General features: G+C 34.1%; 1 protein-coding gene across 4 annotated transcripts in view; it reads right to left on the bottom strand.

The window, feature by feature from the left end:
• The window catches only part of LOC118192786 (coiled-coil domain-containing protein R3HCC1L), a 79,598-nt gene that overhangs the window by 34,540 nt on the left and 24,379 nt on the right, over positions 1 to 20,679 (bottom strand). For 3 of the 4 annotated variants that reach the window (XM_035363808.2, XM_035363816.2, XM_035363804.2), the window contains one exon: positions 18,965 to 19,201. In XM_035363808.2, the coding sequence (XP_035219699.2) occupies positions 18,965 to 19,201 (237 nt within the window). Of the gene's footprint in view, positions 1 to 9,960; positions 10,046 to 18,964; positions 19,202 to 20,679 lie in introns of those variants that run through there. The other variant, XM_035363823.2, reaches the window with a different exon arrangement.

Below are 20,679 nucleotides of genomic sequence, written 5' to 3'. Positions count from 1 at the left end.
CATTTTGAAAGGAATATAGTTAGGAAAATAGATTAGATAAGATAAGAAAGCCTAGACAAGAATAAGCAAGTGGCGCCATCTGTTGGTGAAACCAGAATAAACATAATTTCTTTAAAGGCCGAAGGCAAATTTGGATTGGAATTAGGATCATTAACTAGAACAGAAAGATTTTTATGAATGTGAAATGCCTCTAGAAAATCCAGTTCTCCAATGGAAGATGTTTTTTGAACTGAAAGTGTGGTTTTTGGACCAAAAATGTTGAGCAACAGGAGACTTCCGTGTTTCCTTTTTTCTAACATATGCCTCATGTTCCTTGACGCGAAATTTTAAGGCTCTCTTAGTTTGGCCAATGTAAATTAAACCACACTGGCAAGGAATCCTATAAATACCCCAGGAATTCATATCCGGAATGGGGTCCTTGAGTATGGAAGTCGGAATTTTATTGAAGGGAGAATAAACAACCCGAAAGTTAAATTTCTGCAAAATATGTGCAACTTTATAGCTAATTGATGGAAAGAAGGGAATGACAACAGAATTTTTATAATCTCCTAAAACAAGAGTGTGCCTTTTAGTGTGTTGAGATGAGAATTTTTTAACTGCTTGATTAATAATGTTGGGTGGAAAGCCCCTGTCAATAGCTATTGCTTTTAAATAATTTAGTTCTTCATCAAGGGCTAGTTTGGAGGAGCAAACTTGAAGAGCACGGAAAACATAGGAATAAAATGAAGCTAACTTTTGTTTAGTCGGATGACATGATTTAAAGTGTGGTGGAAGGCAAACCGATGAAGGTTTACGGTAAACCGTAGTACTGAAGTTGGATGTGTTACGTGTGACCAGAATGTCGAGAAACGGAAGAGAATTGCAAGTCTCAAGTTCAAAAGTGAACTGAATAGCAGGATCAATAGAATTCATTGTTGAGAGAACTTTATTTAAATCATCATTATTACCTTCAAACAGAGTAAAAGTATCGTCTACGTAGCGGAACCATGCCGGGAAGTTTAAAGTTTCAAACAATTTTGATTCATAATAATGCATGTAGATATCAGCCAGGATGGGACTGAGGGGGCTTCCCATGGCTAATCCCTCAGTTTGCTTGTAATATTTATTTTGGAAAACAAAATGTGTTTGTTTCAAACAGAGTTGAGTGAGAGAAATTAGCTCATCAATTTCGATGCAAGAGAAATGAAATTCGCGAAGTCTGGTTTCTAGACATCTTAATGCACCCTCCACTGGGACATTGGTGAATAATGATTTTACATCAAAAGAAACCATGAGTAAATTACTAGGAGAAATGTTTTTAACTTTTTTTACAAACTCTATTGAATTTTTTATGGTGTAAATGTTATTGTCTAATAGAGTTGAAAATCTAGAAACTAAATATTTAGCTAATGGATACGAGGCAGTACCTTAAATTTGATACAATAGGGTGGAAAAGAATACCACTTTTATGAATTTTGGGAAGAGCATATAATCTGGCACGATTTGCAACAGATGGGATAAGTGAATGTTTTAAGTTGCCTGAAATGATTTGCAAAGATCTGATCGCAGTTTTTATTTTTGACAAGTCCGAAGGTGAAGGATCTTTAGGGATCGGATTATATGGTCCTTCGTTTAAGAGTTTAGTGACACCATCGATGTAAGTGTTCCTATCCATGACGACTATCTAGCCACCTTTGTCGGCCATTGAAATAATAATATCCGGGTTAGAATGAATTTCACGCAATGTAGCTCTTTCTCTCGCAGTTAGATTTGGTTTCAAAGGTTTATTATTGAATTTCACATTATGAGCGATAAGATGCCTAATCATTTCTTTCTGTGAATCTGAAACTTTACTGAACTTGAAAGCTTTTTCGATAGGAGCCAAAATCTTTGGAATCGAGGTTTTACAGGTTTGTGAGAAGTTAAAATTATATTTTAGAATTCTCTCTGTTCTTCTGAAAGACTAACATTAGAAATATTAACTATTGGCTTGATGTTTACAATGGGAAGATTTTTTGAACTACTTGAACTGGAAGATTGTAAAAGAAGTTTTTCGAATTTAACTGCAAGGGTGTTTTTATGACGGTTAACTGCATTCTCCGTTCTAGACCAAGACTTTTGTTCAAGGGCAGTGAATTCTGGATATGATTTAGCGAGTTCCAGATGAAGCTTATAGAGTTCACGTTCAATTTTGGACAATTGTTGACGTGTATCCATTTTGATGGACCGAAGTAAGGCAAGCTTGCAATTTAACAGAATTCTTGAAATGCGACTTGAAGGTTTTTGATTAGATTTGATTTGAATAAAATTGGGGATCAATTTTTTACATTTACATTTAAGTAAAAAGTTAAGATGATTCAGGAAATTTTGCCGTTTCAGGCGTAATTTAGTGAAACGATTAATGGATGAAGGCATGATAAACAATACAGAAAATCAAACTAAATTAACTAAACAATAATAAAGCACACACAAAACAGCAGAAAAATCCGTCACTGAAATTAATAGAAAACTAATCGTTTGTAAGCAAAATGCATGAAATCAGACAAGCAAAGCACAATATCCAAATATACAAAATATAAACATAACTTGCAAAAACATAAAATTGCAAAAAAGTACTTATCGAAACTCATGCAATCACAAAATGGCGGCCACACCACGTGCAAGAAAGAAAGCAAAAAATAAGCCTGTTTGGGGCTTCTATAATTAAGACACAATAACACGCCGAATAAATACCAATTCAGAAGTTAAACAACAAAAATCAGCGTTATATTTACAAAAATTTCACAGGACTAGTTTCGATGGTTTTACCGAACCACCATCTTCAGCTGCAAAACCGCAAATGAAGCAGATAGGAAAAATGATTAGATAATATAAGAAAGCCTGGACAAGAATAAGCAAGTGGCACCATCTGTTGGTGAAACCAGAACTAAAACATAATTTCTTTAAAGGCCGAAGGCAAATTTGGATAATTTGGATTTTCTAGAGGCATTTCACATTCATAAAAATCTTTCTGTTCTAGTTAACGATCCTAATTCCAATTTGTATATTTGGATATTGTGCTTTGCTTGTCTGATTTCATGCATTTTGCTTACAAACGATTAGTTTTCTATTAATTTCAGTGAGGGATTTTTCTGCTGTTTTGTGTGTGCTTTATTATTGTTTAGTTAATTTAGTTTGATTTTCTGTATTGTTTATCATGCCTTCATCCGTTAATCGTTTCACTAAATTACGCCTGAAACGGCAAAAATTCCTGAATCATCTTAGCTTTTTACTTAAATGTAAATGTAAAAAATTGATTCCCAATTTTATTCAAATCAAATCTAATCAAAAACCTTCGAGTCGCGATTCAAGAATTCTGTTAAATTGCAAGCTTGCCTTACTTCGGTCCATCATAAGATATACACGTCAACAATTGTCCAAAATTGAACGTGAACTCTATAAGCTTCATCTGGAACTCGCTAAATCATATCCAAAATTCACTGCCCTTGAACAAAAGTCTTGGTCTAGAACGGAGAATGCAGGTAACCGTCATAAAAACACCCTTGCAGTTAAATTCGAAAACCTTCTTTTACAATCTTCCAGTTCAAGTAGTTCAAAAAATCTTCCCATTGTAAACATCAAGCCAATAGTTAATATTTCTAATGTTAGTCTTTCAGAAGAACAAGAGAGAATTCTAAAATATAATTTTAACTTCTCACAAACCTGTAAACCCTCGATTCCAAAGATTTTGGCTCCTATCGAAAAAGCTTTCAAGTTCAGTAAAGTTTCAGATTCACAGAAAGAAATGATTAGGCATCTTATCGCTCATAATGTGAAATTCAATAATAAACCTTTGAAACCAAATCTAACTGCGAGAGAAAGAGCTACATTGCATGAAATTCATTCTAACCCGGATATTATTATTTCAATGGCCGACAAAGGTGGCTAGATAGTCGTCATGGATAGGAACACTTACATCGATGGTGTCACTAAACTCTTAAACGAAGGACCATATAATCCGATCCCTAAAGATCCTTCACCTTCGGACTTGTCAAAAATAAAAACTGCGATCAGATCTTCACAAATCATTTCAGGCAACTTAAAACATTCACTTATCCCATCTGTTGCGAATCGTGCCAGATTATATGCTCTTCCCAAAATTCATAAAAGTGGTCTTCTTTTCCGCCCTATTGTATCAAATTTAAGGTACTGCCTCGTATCCATTAGCTAAATATTTAGTTTCTAGATTTTCAACTCTATTAGACAATAACATTTACACCATAAAAAATTCAATAGAGTTTGTAAAAAAAGTTAAAAACATTTCTCCTAGTAATTTACTCATGGTTTCTTTTGATGTAAAATCATTATTCACCAATGTCCCAGTGGAGGGTGCATTAAGATGTCTAGAAACCAGACTTCGCGAATTTCATTTCTCTTGCATCGAAATTGATGAGCTAATTTCTCTCACTCAACTCTGTTTGAAACAAACACATTTTGTTTTCCAAAATAAATATTACAAGCAAACTGAGGGATTAGCCATGGGAAGCCCCCTCAGTCCCATCCTGGCTGATATCTACATGCATTATTATGAATCAAAATTGTTTGAAACTTTAAACTTCCCGGCATGGTTCCGCTACGTAGACGATACTTTTACTCTGTTTGAAGGTAATAATGATGATTTAAATAAAGTTCTCTCAACAATGAATTCTATTGATCCTGCTATTCAGTTCACTTTTGAACTTGAGACTTGCAATTCTCTTCCGTTTCTCGACATTCTGGTCACACGTAACACATCCAACTTCAGTACTACGGTTTACCGTAAACCTTCATCGGTTTGCCTTCCACCACACTTTAAATCATGTCATCCGACTAAACAAAAGTTAGCTTCATTTTATTCCTATGTTTTCCGTGCTCTTCAAGTTTGCTCCTCCAAACTAGCCCTTGATGAAGAACTAAATTATTTAAAAGCAATAGCTATTGACAGGGGCTTTCCACCCAACATTATTAATCAAGCAGTTAAAAAATTCTCATCTCAACACACTAAAAGGCACACTCTTGTTTTAGGAGATTATAAAAATTCTGTTGTCATTCCCTTCTTTCCATCAATTAGCTATAAAGTTGCACATATTTTGCAGAAATTTAACTTTCGGGTTGTTTATTCTCCCATCAATAAAATTCCGACTTCCATACTCAAGGACCCCATTCCGGATATGAATTCCTGGGGTATTTATAGGATTCCTTGCCAGTGTGGTTTAATTTACATTGGCCAAACTAAGAGAGCCTTAAAATTTCGCATCAAGGAACATGAGGCATATGTTAGAAAAAAGGAAACACAGAAGTCTTCTGTTGCTCAACATTGTTGGTCTGAAAGCCACACTTTCAGTTTTTCTGCTGCCAAAATTATTCAAAAAACATCTTCCATTGGAGAACTGGATTTTCTAGAGGCATTTCACATTCATAAAAATCTTTCTGTTCTAGTTAACGATCCTAATTCCAATCCAAATTTAAATTTGCCTTCGGTCTTTAAAGAAATTATGTTTTAGTTCTGGTTTCACGAACAGATGGCGCCATTTGCTTATTCTTGTCCAGGCTTTCTTATCTTATCTAATCATTTTTCCTATCTGGTTCATTTGCGGTTTTGCAGCTGAAGATGGTGGTTCGGTAAAACCATCGAAACTAGTCCTGTGAAATTTTTGTTGTTTAACTTCTGAATTGAAGCTGAATAGTTATTTTTTAATGGGTAATAAAACATTTCTGTTCTTGAATCCTGTTATACATATATAAATCATGAGTGGCAAGTTTCTGCCAAAGTAAATGATTAAATCTACTGGTTATAACTGGTAAAAACTGGCATAGCTATAAAAGCAGAAATTCATTGAATAACTAAAAATTTATTGTAACATAATAAGTAACAGTGAGAAATGCAATTAAAACTAAGACAGTTTAACTAAATTATTCAAAAGTTACAGAACAGCAGATTTGATAATTAAAGATCAGCCTGGCCTTTTAAGACCAATTACATTTAACGTTTAAAAACCCAAACTATTTCTTGTGTGTGTGTATTTAATTATGGCAAAGCACACTAGGGCTATCTGCCTAAGGGGAGGGATGCCTTTGTGGAGGACTTTCTAAGGGAAACTGGCTCGTATACACATTACACATGGTGAAAACCACGAAAATGCCCATGCAGCCAGCCCATTCGCAGGATTCAAACCTCGAACCGAACTACCAGTGTTCAGCGACTTTACCGCTCGGCCGCTGGTGGGCCCAAAGTATTTCTTGATTTCTTGTGAATAAAATCTGGGAAACATTCATTGAAACAAAAATTAGACACTTTGCTTCATTTCCAGCTTTTAACACGTTGACTGTCGCACGCATTTCGTGGTTTGCAGACAGTGTCATTGCTGAGCAAATAAGAGCTAGGAAATCTTCGTGCAGCTGTTTTCTTTAATAAGACTACCGGGCAAAAATGAAAATATTTTGTAAAATCTAAAAATATGTATACAGAAATGGAGCTGACTTTGTGTGAAGAGTTATGATGTAAGGCCCAAAATGTGAATTTATGTAACGACATAAAGTCTTGCACTTTGGATGAGACACATAACACGTTGCCTGACTGAAATACTTTAAAACCGTTTATCAAAAGTTATCAGCTATTAGCGTCAATCAAATCTCACAATCTTAATACAACATGCTTAAGTGTTTGAATCACAGTCAATACAAAAGTAAGTTTTAACAGCTGGAAAAAGAGTTTTACAGTTTTAACAGCCATCCATATTACTGTCCCATATTATTTATATTAGCCACTTTTTAGACATTGTCTCATTATTTTCAAAGACTTATAAGTAATATGAAATATTTTGAGTTAAAACTTCCAAGCAATTTATCAGGGTGTTCTACTTTCTACATCTGGATATTTATGGCTTCATAACATCTATGAATTAAGCCAAGTACCTTACCTATGAATATTTTATTAGATATCATTTATCTCATGACAGAATACGATAATAAACAGAACAATCATAAGTTGTAGAAAAATAATTCCGTTCAAGAGTTTTCTTTCTCATTAAGTATTACAATAACTTTCATTTTATATTTGTATTACTTTTCTACTTCTATTATTACTGCCATAGCTATCTGTGCAGTTATTTATAACCTTTTTCTCAGACCCTGTAGTCACAGAATTAAAGAAAATACATACAAGAATGAACAGCATTAGTAGCAATAGGTTATTAAGAATATTACTTTGATCTCCTTGAATAATTATAACTGTTTCTAATTTTATTTTCAATCCCTGATTTCAATTCATAATGTAATAACAATGTTCATAATGATTGATAATATTCACAATTATTCGTAATGTACTGATACAAAACCAAAAGGGCATTTACTAAATATAACTATATAGACCAGAAGATTATATAAAAAGATAGATTTTGTAGATTTTACAAAACTGGCCGTTTCAAAGTTAGCAATATTGGGTCATCCAGTATGTTCTACTGTTTTTTTTTTTTTTTTTAATGATAAATATAAATGAAGCAGCACAAAATCATACGAAAATTCCACTGAACCACATAAGCAGCATTTGGTTGTACAGTCAAATACCGAAAATCTACCGACCCGAAATTCGCCAACTCCTGAAATCCGCGTTGCCTCTCAAAATATAAACATTCAGTTTATAGTTTCCGAAAACCGCAACATGGAGTACGAAATATCGAAGAAAAAAATACTTACTGGATAATGACGTCATAATTACCAAATAATAATTAGTTTTAACGGAAATACCAAATTATTGACATCATGATAAGTTTTTTCACCCTCCAATCTGCATCGAAGTAAAAAAGCAGACGATTAACTCGACTCTTCTTTCAAGTTCAAGCTTCGTGTTGTACTTTCTAAGCTTTGTTATTTCACGAGATTGTTTAGTGATTTTTTTTAATCCAAATATTTTGTGGATAAATTAAGAATATTTTAAATTTCAGCGCTTTTTAATACAATGACAGATAAGAAAAGCACTCGTGATTTTACTGCTTGCAAGGGTGAAAAACGTAAACACGTTGCATTAACGGTTATGAAAAAAGTGGAAATTCTGCTAAAGATGGTGGCAAGTGCTACTGCTCGGTTTATAGCAGAATCGTATGGAATTGCCACATGGACTGTGTATGATATATGGAACAATAAAGGAAAGTTGTTGAAATTTCACAGCAACACTGATTCTAACAGAGGAATCCGAAACCGGAAATCTTTACACGAGGCGAAATCGGCAAGCCTCGATGCTGTCTTGTACGAGTGGTTCCGGCAGCGGTGGAGTGACGGGGTACCTATTTCAGGACTACACCTTACATGAATTTCGTTCACGCAACAAGGGGCAGGACGCTTGTTTGAGAGAAAAGGGGAAGCAGATTCATGCTGATTTAAAAATAGAGCCTAATGTAAATGAACAATATAATATAATCAGTTTATAAACATAATAATAATTTAATGCATATAATTAATTATTGTATTAATGTATATCATAATTTAATTAAATGTATCTAATATGCCTTATTTATTTTTGCACTTTTAGTCTGAATATTATCTTTTCTGTCCTCAAATCCGCACAACCTCTGGTCCCAAGTGTCATGGATTTCTGGATTTCTACTGTATAACTTTTTGCCATCTCTTCAGCAGGTGGAAATTTTTTTTTTAAAGTCATTAGGTTTATTCATAAAGAAGTTACTGAGGTGCTGTTTGACAGTCTCAAAAGAAGTGAATTCCATGCTGCTCGGAGGGTTTTGAAGTGATCTGAAGAGAGGAAAATCCGAAGGGACAAGATCAAGTGAATATGGAGGGCGATACAAAACATGCCAACTCAGCTAAATGAGTCTTCATCCGTCATTCATCAAAATGTGCAGCACACACACACACACACACACACACAAAAAAAAAAAAAAAAAAAAAAAAAAAAAAAAAAAAAAACTCCATTATTGGCCAGTTCTAGACACTTTGCTTCATTTCCTGCTTTGAACACTTTGAATGTCGCGCATTTTACGTGGTTTGCCCATAACGCCAACTTGAAATTTTTATTATGCGATGTATATTATGTTGAAATATTATCTACAGAAGATAATGCGAGTTATATAATCGTGCTTAATGCATTTTTCACGATTCGACTCGGTGTGGAGCATTATTGCGAATTATAATTTGAATTTTTACGATTTATTATTCTTCAAACCATTACTATTTAAAAATTTATCAGTATCGATATTTACTCTAATTATGTATTTTACTATTTGTCACATTGCCAGTCACCGGTGGCACCCACAGCGGTCAACATGTTAAAACTGCCATTTGGAAAAAGTATTTTTCTCAATTGTCTGATTGATAGCAAGAATTTATAGTACACTGTACAGTATTCATTTATATTTATTTTATGTGAACTAGCTTTTCTGTTTTTCTCACTTTCAATTTTCCTGACAGGATGCTAATTTCTAGTTTGTGCATATTCATATGAGGTAGAAAGAGACAGTATTTAAAGGAAGGTTTTAGATGGTAGAATTAGAGCATGTTCCACCTGCTGAAGGCCACATTATTAGTTGATTCTCTTATCTGCGATGTACTGTTATTCTCGCCATTAGGCTTGTCATGCCAATATTTGCTCTGAGCCAACTTAAGTGTCTTCAGTTTGTGTTGCCTTTACGGTAACTAAAATTTACTTAGTTCAATTCAATTCTTTACTTTTCACGTACACCATAAATGCTGGCTGGTTCTGTAGGTACAAGCTGTGCCTTCTGTTAAATTATTTAAGTTAATAAAATGATTTTTTACACCCTTTCGAAGTCTCTGTTGTATTTTCCAAGACATAAAGATTGAAGTCTTCAGAGTTTTCACTCAGTTTATGTTAACAAGGAGCGTGAGCCTCTATAACACAATTCCTTTGTAGTACCAACATACAGAAACAATTATGTTTTTGGGGGTTCAGCCCCTCCCTCAACATAACTCAAGAAGGTTCTTTTGGCTTACCTCATGTTCTTTCTCTTGTAGCCTCCAGTAATAAGCTGTTTCAAAAAAGGAGCATCTTTATTTTGTATCAATGAAGAATCACATGCTGAAATTTGAGCAAGAATATTCTGGTCTGTTAAAGTACAAGTACTTTTAATATAAAAAAGCATAACATGATGAAAATGCACTTTTGGGTTCTCCATTCTTAGCATGTCACTAAAAAAAAATATGCCATAATGCTAGAATTACATAATTTGAGCTAAAAAGACTAGTACCCATCTGCTTTAATTAAGGTCACTCCTTATCAGTGGTAGCAAAATAATTAGAAGAAAATGTGCTTTGTTTTGAAAAACTGCAGAACTTCCCAGATGACCCAATATGTAAGTACCACGGAAATTTCCAGAATCACCCAAGTCCCAATGATTCCAGATCTTAGACTTTATATTCTATAACTTGACATTTTTTTAGGTAATCAGTCAACTGTAAAAGCTGTATTAAATGAAAATTATGGTGGTAGGTTAAAACACTTAATCATTACACTGAATTATCAATTAAGATACAATAACATGCCGAACAAGTTAATTTAGAAGTCAAACAACGGAAATCAATGTTGTGTTTTCACAGAATTCACAGGACTAGTCCTAGGATTATAGATCATTCCGGATTAAAGACTTTGTACTGTATAAGCATTGAATTAAGTTCATAGAATTTTTTTTTTTTTTAATATCTACTGAAAACTAATCAGCTAACATGTTTTAGAGAAGATTTATTGAAACCTAAATTATGTCCTTTCAGTTTAAAATTATTACAGGTGACTAAGGGGAGAAAGTTATTACATCTTTCTATTAAAAAATATTGGCACATACTATTTAACTTAACTTTTCACAAATAACACCTCCTCTTGCTTTTGCCCTCATATTTTTATGTTGTCTGTATTATGCTTAAAAATTTTTTGTAACAATAAAAATTTGAATCTGCAAAAATTTGAAAACATAATGCTGATTTTTGTTGTTTGACTTCTAAATGAATTATGAATGCTTACGAATTATCCCATTAACCATGAAACTCTTACCAAGCAGCACAATTTAGTGCCAACTAAAGATAAGCATAATGTAACAAGCTCACAACATCTGCCCCTTTGTTTGATGTAACCAAGCTAATTCTCGATACGCCACCTTTTATTTATATAAACAAGGAAATATGAGGGATGTTTTTTAAATGAAGGCCGTTTGAAAATAAAAATAAAAAAAAACTTTCAAAAGCCAAATTTATTTTTGGATTCTACACATGTTTCTCTATTTTTCAAAATAGTTGGCAAGTTTGTTTAAAAACTTATATCTTAGAATTTTGAATACTCTCGTCATAAAAACTTGCCGTCTGCTCCGATAACTAAGAGGTCATGGCTGCTTTAAGTCTTCATCACTGTTGTAGTGGTTGCCACCGAAATGATGTTTGAGATACCGGAAAATATAAAAAATCACTCGGTGCAAGGTCTGGGCTGAAGGGAAGGAGTCCAAAACTTCCCAGCCAAAATAGTCCAATAAAGCTTGGGTTTGAGCTGCAGTGTGAGGCCTTGCATTGTCATGGAGTAGCAAAATTCCCTCTGTCAGCAAGCCATGCCTTTAGTTTTGAATCACTTTGCATAGCTTTCGCAGGGTTTGGCAGTAGACTACTGCATTTATGGTGGTTCTGCGTTGCATGAAGTCGACCAACAAAACACTGTGCCTATCCCAAAAACCAACGCCATGATCTTTTGCTGGGACACAGTCTGTTTGGCCTTGACCCTTACAGAAGAGTGTCTCTCTACTCCATGCTCTGTTTCTGTTAGGACGTGACATGTGAAACCGTTTTGTCTCCAGTTATGATCCAACTCAATATGGCGTCACCTTTGTTATAATGAGTCAAAAAATTCAGTGAACACTCAAATCTTTTGTTTTTTGTGGCCCTCTGTTACGAGTTTAGGGACACAACAGGAGCACAGTTTCTTAAACCTTAACTTTTCAGAAACAATCTTTTACAGCACTGACTTAGACAGTTCAAGAAATTTGTCTGAAAGTGTGCTTATGGTGAAGTGTCTGTTCTGAAGAATTTTGATTTCAACTGAAGCCACCATATCATCTGTGATCATAGACAGGTGACCAGAACGGGACTCACCATGGACGTTGTCGCAGCCAGCTTTGAAGTCTCCGACCCACTTACACATTTTGCCTTCACTCACGGCTCTGTAAACTTTACAAATCTGCCGTTGAATTTCTGCAGCAGACAAATTTCTTGCCGACAAAAAATGTATCACTGACCGTGCCTCGCATGTGGCAGGCGATTTGATAATCTTGAACATTTTAAAGACAAATAGACCATACAGGTTACCTACACAACTGCAACTCAGCACCGATGTTTCCATGAAATGCTGGGACATGACGCAAGCCTTCACTGTAGCACGTGTGCCACCTATTAGTGTATATAACAAAACAGCCTTTACTTAAAAATGCACTACATAAATTTACTGTTTCATGTAATTCTTCTGGCACTTGGAAGGACCCCCCCCCAAAAAAAAGATTATCATTAGGCGACTAGTCTTCTACAGAGAAATATGCACCGATTAGTTTCAAAGTTATGGAATCGTTCCATCACTTACAATTCACAATATTATCGATACAACATGGTCAGCTAAATACAGCTGACAAAGCAGCAATAGACTAAAACAATTACCGGCAAGAAATTTGTACTCGTAGCATTCTAAACACAGCTTCTGGTAAAATTGGAGGGCATAAATATTAGAAGGTGATGAAACACTTTTTATGAAATAAAATGGATTAGAATACTGATTGTTTATTTGATAAAGAGGCATTGATTCCTTTAGAATTCTACATGAATGACTAGTGCAATATTGGCGAGGTCTCCACCAACTTTCAGAGTTACTTAGATAATATACAGTACAAAGTCTTTAATCGGGACTCATCGGGACTTCGGCGATTCCGGATTATGGGACATCAATTTAAATCTGGTAAGATGGCATGCAGAAATTATAAAATTAAAAATATGAAACCGTAATTTATGAAATAAAGAGCAAGTATGATCTAAAAGGTATCAAAATTTCCGAAAAAAAAAGCTTAATATTTATTTGTTTACTTTATTAAACATTTCTTTCAATGTAAGTTGTTTAAGTTGCTTCGTTTCATATGATAATACTTTCTCTTTAATTCTATAAACAGACATAATTTCTTGTTTAATTACAAAGTTCCGCTGTTCTTGCTGTGTCGAGAATACCGACTAACTTGTCAATAGAAATTTTTTCATTTTCACTAACCTCTCTGTCACTTTCTTCATGCCTTTTTCCATTTTTTGCAGCAATTCCACTTTTTGCTTGATACACATCGAAACATGCTTTCGCTTTGTAGATCCTTTGGCAGCTCCAGAATCGGAAACTCTTTTTGACATAATTGAAAGGTGAAGCTTACTTTTTATAAAATTGCTCTAACAGTCAACAAAAAATAAGCCGGATCCAATTACAAGATTAAGAAACAATGCAATCTGCAACATTAACTGAAATAGATAATTTTAGCCTAGCTTATACCGTCCGTTATATATTAAATGCGCATGCGTAAACGCACATGCACAGAAAGCTTGTAGCTTTGAGGCCCGGATTATAGATCATTCCGGATTAAAGACTTTGTACTGTATAAGCATTGAATTAAGTTCATAGAATAATTTTTTTTTTAATATCTACTGAAAACTAATCAGCTAACATGTTTTAGAGAAGATTTATTGAAACCTAAATTATGTCCTTTCAGTTTAAAATTATTACAGGTGACTAAGGGGAGAAAGTTATTACATTGTTCTATTAAAAAATATTGGCACATACTATTTAACTTAACTTTTCACAAATAACACCTCCTCTTGCTTTTGCCCTCATATTTTTATGTTGTCTGTATTATGTTTAAAAATTTTTTGTAACAATAAAAATTGTTTATAATTGCAGCTCATTGACCAGATGACCAGTTAGGTCAATATGTAGTAAATTACTTAGTATATTCTATTCTATATACACTACAAATATACACATACATAGATATATATACTATTTAGTAAATTATGCAGCACATGCAGTACAAGGTCTGAAATCTGGATGTCGAACATGTGAAATGATCTAATATCTGGATCTCCGGAACACCAGCAACATTTTTTCTTCAGAATTTTTTTTGAATGTTTTATGCATGTGTATTTGATATTCTTTCATATGATTTGTATTTCATATTCTTTCATAACAGAACATGACAAGACACGATTCTTAATTTCATTTCACTGTTATGAATACACATAAATAAATCCTTTTGTATATGTGCCACTTAAGTAAATCAGATTCATGATCAATGTAAACACTGTACAATTTATAACAAAGTATGTAAACAGGCATGTGTAAATGGTGTGACAATATAGTGATAACCTAGATTGAAATAGAACCTGATACAAATCATATACAAGATGTTTCATAGATCATGGGACAAACTTGGAGGGGTGGTGGAGCGTACTAAAACATGCATTTTTTTTTTTTATAGGAATGTAGGGTCTAAAGTGAAGAGTTAAGGCAGAAATGCAAAAAAAAAAACGACACGAGAGGAAAATGTGTTCATGTACAAAATCAACGCAAAGCGCTTCTTTGCAGCAATACAGTATTCACAATAAATGTTCAAAAAAAAAAAAAAAAAAAAAAAGAACACTAACAGTAATAGGAACAACAGCTGTGTTTGGCTGGCAATGCAGCGGTAGAGGGCAGTAGTGAGCCCGACAAACCACGATCCGATGTATCAGAGGATCATTCGCAACTCTGATGTCGAGTGTGATGGGCGAGTTTACGCACAGGGAAAAGGCTCACATGCATCTTATGCATGGTGCTGCTAATGGGAATGGCAGAGCAGCGCTAAGGTTGTACCAGGAACAGTTTCCGAACAGGTGTATGCCGAAGCACACAATGTTCGAGAGGTTGCATCAGTCTCTGTGTGAAAACGGGTCATTTGAAGCCACCTCTGACACCAGGAGTGAAAGAAGTGCACGACAACCTCGCATTGAAGAATTCATTTTGAACATTGTGCATGAATCACCTCAGACAAGTACAAGAGCTATTGCACATTGTCTGCAGCTGAGCCATTTCACCGTTTGGAGAGTATTGCATGAAAATGGTTTGCACCCATACCATTTGCAGAGAGTCCAAGCCTTGCAAAAGACAGATTACCCTCTTCAAGTTAATTTCTGTCATTGGTTCTTGCAGCAGTGTGCGGCGCGTATGCTGCAAGAACCAATGACAGACTTGGATAGATTTCCTATTGGATGTGCTATTCATGGACGAGGCAACTTTCTCACAGGACGGCATCTTCAATAGCCACAACATGCACATGTGAGCAATTCATAATCCACATGGCACACGTCCACATGCATTCCAAACCTGCTTCTCTGTGAATGTGTGGGCGAGTATTGTTAACTACCAACTCATAGGCCCATATCTCTTACCCGCACGTACAAATGGCTTATGTTATATTTTTCTGCAAGAGGTGCTATCAGAATTGCTGCAGGATGTTCCGACTGTTGTTCATGATCGCATGTGGTTCCAGCATGATGGTGCATCAGCCCATAACCACGTGCAGGTCTGCAATTACTTGGATGGGACATTTTCGGGCCAATGGATTGGCTGTGGTGGACCCGTTCGCCAGATTTATCCAGCTTGGATTTTTTTTTTATGAGGCCATCTGAAGAGCATCATTTACAAAACTCCTGTTGACTCACTGGAGGACCTCATTGCACGACTATCCACTGCGGCTGCAAACGTGTGCGAAATGCCTATCGTTTTTCAAAATGTTCATCAATCCCTTCTGCGACGTTACCAAGCATGTATTACTGCTGGTGGTCTCAATTTTGAACATTTATTTGTGAATACTGTATTGCTATAAAGAAGTACTTTGTGTTGATTTTGTACATAAACACATTTTCCTCTTGTGTCTTTTTTTTTTTTCGTTCCTGCCTTAACCCGTCACTTTAGACCCTACATTCCTATAAAAAATGCATGTTTCAGTACACTCCACCACACCTCCACATTTGTCCCATGATCTATGAAACACCCTGTATATATAGACCAATAATTGAATACACTGCATTGAAGCTGCAATGAAGCGTCAACTTCGACGGTGGCAAAATCAATTTTTTAACAAAATATAAAGAATATACCTTCTATTTTTCTTTTATGTTACAGAACAAAAACCAAATGTGATAAAAGCGGGCCCCTTTCTGGAACTTATATACATTTTAAATTATACTTTTCTGCAAAACAGAAATAAAATCAATCAGGTTTTTTAATAAAACAAATAAATGTCCAGTTGACTTCGGGCAAGATAAAAGAATTAGCACTATTTATAATTTCAGCCACATTTTAATTTAGGAACTTGTAAGGTAACAGAATTAACAATACTATAAGCACTTTTTCATCTGGCATTCACCGGTAACTACATGAGTACTAATTCATTCAACAAAACTTTAGTCAATCAGCATATTTAAGCACATCAAGCTACTATTAACTAAATTAAAACTCAAGTCACAAGGGGGCTAAATGGTTTTAAGTGACAATTTCTCAGAGGGGAACCAAATCTTCCATCCCACATAGTTTCTAGCGGAAAATTTCTTATCGATGAAAATTTTTAAAAAAGGAACGAGTAAGTAAAATTTAATAAAAGAGTTAATTAGTGTCCAATGCAAGGCTTTCCAATCATTTGTCCACTCTGGACAGTCCTTCTCCTCGGTCCATCTGAAGGGTCTAACGCTTTAAAGATTCTGTATGGCATCCTCAGCTGTTCATAATTATACATGTGTTGTTCTGGCTGTCTGTCGTTGTTAGTGGGAGGTGGGTCACTCCCTCTCTGCCTGCCTCCATTTCAGCTACTCGAAAACCCCACGCAGACTTTTTCTTCACTTAGCAGAAATCTTGAACTTGGAAAAAATGAGAAAGAACAGTCGCTCAGAGGTCAAACAGCCCTTCACCAAATTGTGACACAAAAAACATTCTTTCCACTAGCCTCATCAGCAGGGTCCCAATCTAATACAGGAGAACGTTAAATGGTCAAACTTTCCACCCCTCGCAAGCACACCCAGTAATACATTTACATATAGAAGAACCCTGAGAAGGATACAGAAAATTCAAATAAGGTCATATGGTAAATCATTTGACTAGAGTCACCTGGAGGGACACTGTTTGCCAGTGATGATCAAATAACTTTAATGGTTCTAGGAATAGGAACATTTTTTGTTGCATCAGCTTGTTGGGGGGGAAATTTTTTTTTTAACAAATAGTGCAGAAATTTAATTCTATTACATAACTCCTTTCATTACAATTAATCAAATTCTATGTACTGAATTTTAATTCTAGTACATGAAGTTTCAATTAATTCTAATATGGTTTCATTACAAATGTCGAATAGTATAGTTACACCATTATACAGAAAAGTACTCATTTCTATTAACTAAGTTTCTTCATTACATCAGTCAAAATTATACCGCCTGAGAAAATATGGATTCATAACTTTACCAGAAAGAAAGGTAACAATTAAACAGAAAAAGTTAATTAAATTTACACACCAAACTAGTGAAACAAAACAGAAAACTTTAAAATTAATTAATTAAAAGGGTCAGACCAAAATAATAATAAAAACAAAAGAAACTAAATTTAAGTTTTTTAAAGCCAAAGTTAAAACCAAACTTCACCTTTAAAGGATAGTAAGATTAACATTGCCAAATTTAATTTAAAGTAAAGCTGCCAAGTGGATTTTGTAAATAGATTTTGTAATCCAAATAGCTGCCAAGTGGATTTTGTAAATGATAATTCATACACCAAAAGATTACATTTTGTGCTGTCTGAATTGCCCAAAACTGATTTGTTATTCATCTAAGCCCAAGACTGGTACCAGAGTCGTTACAGTCGCACAGGGAGGCAGAAATTAGAGAGAAAAATTTTAGAATTTAGAGAAGCACCAAGCAATAAAATTAATGGATGAGAAAATTTTTAGGATTTCGGAAAGGACTTGGAAGCAGAATTTAGAATACAGAGAGACTGCACTGGCCCTGAGTAAGCCATAAACTATATGAAGAAATTTATTTATTCGGGGTTTACATAAGCATGTGCGAGAAATAGGCATAAGTATTGTAAATAATAAAATTAATATAATCCATATTTAACTTTGTCAGCATGCGATAGAAGCAAGACAAAATTTAGCCAAACACATTTTTAGTCATTAATTTCATATATAGACAATAGCAGACACTAAGTTTTATGATGATCACTGTGAATCTGAAAAGGTTTTTGGCTATCACAAACAAAAAAGCAAAATTTTCCAGTTAATGTAATTTGTGCAGAAATGGTAATAAATGAAGATGATATACCAGAAGTTTTTCATCGCAAAACAATGGCCCCAATCATCAATTAGACGGTGAAATAAATAGTATGGTTCTAAACCCAGAAATTGTTACCTATAGTGAAGAAAGTGACAAAGAGGTTCTTAAGAACGAAAAAATTTCAATTTATAATTTACTACGAATTCTCGACCTGCCAATTACAGGACTTGAATAATGAACTTTAAAATTGAATGAGAAATTATAATTCAAAACTGAAAAAGAACAAGTAAATTAAAGAGAATGCATTAGCAACATTTAATAAAGCAAAGAGATAAACATTGAGGGTTTTTTTAATTCCTTTAAAGTTATAAATGCTTAATTATTTAATATTTTGTATTTTATAATTTCTACATGCAATCCTATTAGATTTAAACTGATATAGATAAATCTGAAACTCAGAAATTACCAACAAGTTCAGATCTCAGACTTTGTACAATACATATATTTACTATATCTATAATGTAAATATTTACATTAAGAAAATTTTGGGGTACTTGCCCCACACTTTCAAGAAAACCACAAAGCACATTGTTCAAAAATTGCTAATTTAGATTACAGGTTATTGCTTGAACATTACACAAAAATATATATTTACGTTATGACTGATCTGCTTGTCTGAATCTTAGGCACAGCAGCTGCAGAGCCATCCTGTTCACCTTTCTTTAAAAGATTACCATTGCCAAATTGTTTGGTAGCAGACATTAAAGTATTAACTGCAGAATCTGATGATATCAGTGATTTTAATCGTTTCCTGCATATACAACTGGTGAATTCCTGGACTTTAGAAATGCAAAACAGTTTTCTATGGATGCAGGCAAAAGGAATACAACATCTGAAATACATATATTAAAAATAATTAAACCTTTCAGTTTCAGAATTCTAAGTATTAGATGTTCATTCAAATGATTTCTTACACTAGAGTATTTCATTATTATACAAACATACTTATAAATAGAATTTTGATAATCTAAAAAACCAAGGACTCTGCATATTAAAGAATTTTGCAGACACAAGTCCAGTTTTTCCGAAATTTACTTATATTTCTTCTAATTTCTATATGATATTTGGATTACTTGCATGCAAGTAACTACTGAATATAGAATTATTATATTTTTAAACAAAGTATTATAATTAACACTGATAAAAACAAAACTTCATTTAGAATTGAACAAAAGGGACAGTAATAATGATGAATTTCAATAGAACCATCAGTAACCAAAATGTGTATGAAAGCAATGTAATTAGTTGTAACTATCCTACCCACATAGACAGAATCTTCAGTATCATATGTAGCCACCCCATTTCTCACTTTGCCATACAGAGTTGAATAAAATGACTGGCAGTCAATAATTTTTTTTAATATTAAGTAAATCATTAAATGAGTTATATAGCTGCTTTTCTTTATAGTTATATTAGCCAAATGTATTTGAATATGGAGTTTTATTTTTATGTTACTTTAGTCATTAAATGCAAGGTTTCTTTAAATAAAAATAGATAAGAGGCTAAAATGCAGATTTTCACATAGAATTAACACTATCATGTACAATAGCTCTGATCTGGCTTCTATGCCAAGCATTTGCGCACAACCAGCTGGGTTGGACTGAAGAAATTGCTCTGTTAAGAGATAGGCTGATCAGTAGCAAGGAAATTTCAAACAGTCTTTTTTAGAAGAAAAAGTACATTCTGATGAAATGTGTAGTACAGATTTTTATTCACAAACATGGACAGCTGCAATCCTTTTTATATAATACTGGGGGTCGACTGGAGGGTTTTTCTAACAGATGGTGACACGTCTATATGGAAGTACATAAGCAAGCATGAAATTCACTGCATGTTATTCTGCCGAAGTGCAGATTGTTTTTCATAGTGTTAAACATGTCAGATTTTGTGCCAAAAAAGTATTTGTGAGAAATTTTACAGCACTACTTTATTAAAAAAAATCTATGGCTGAAAACCCAAACTTCTTGTTGAAACTTACGGTAAGCACGCTCTGTTGGAAACAACATGCTTATTGGTTTAGATGCTTTAAAAATAATGATTTTGATGTTGAAGATAAAGGCGCTGGCAGACTGAAAAAGTCTGAAGATAAAGAACAGAAGGCATTTCAAGAAGATTCATGTTAGACCGTAGCTAAACTTCCAGAAATATTAAGAGTTGATCAAACAACAGTTTCCAAACATTTTAAAGCATTAGGAACGATTCAAAAAGAATTTCATAGGGTAACATACCAGTTTAAGCTGAGAGCTGTTAAGGGGTGGTGTCTTTTTACATGTGAACAACAGAAAAGGAAAGATTTTTTATATTGGATTG

Source organism: Stegodyphus dumicola, chromosome X2 (genome assembly GCF_044657685.1).
Source record: "Stegodyphus dumicola isolate Sdum_Otavi_A_Nest chromosome X2, ASM4465768v1".
Lineage (NCBI taxonomy): Eukaryota > Metazoa > Arthropoda > Arachnida > Araneae > Eresidae > Stegodyphus > Stegodyphus dumicola.
The sequence above is the reverse complement of the archived record's forward strand: the minus strand, read 5'-3'. Positions and strand labels throughout refer to the sequence as shown.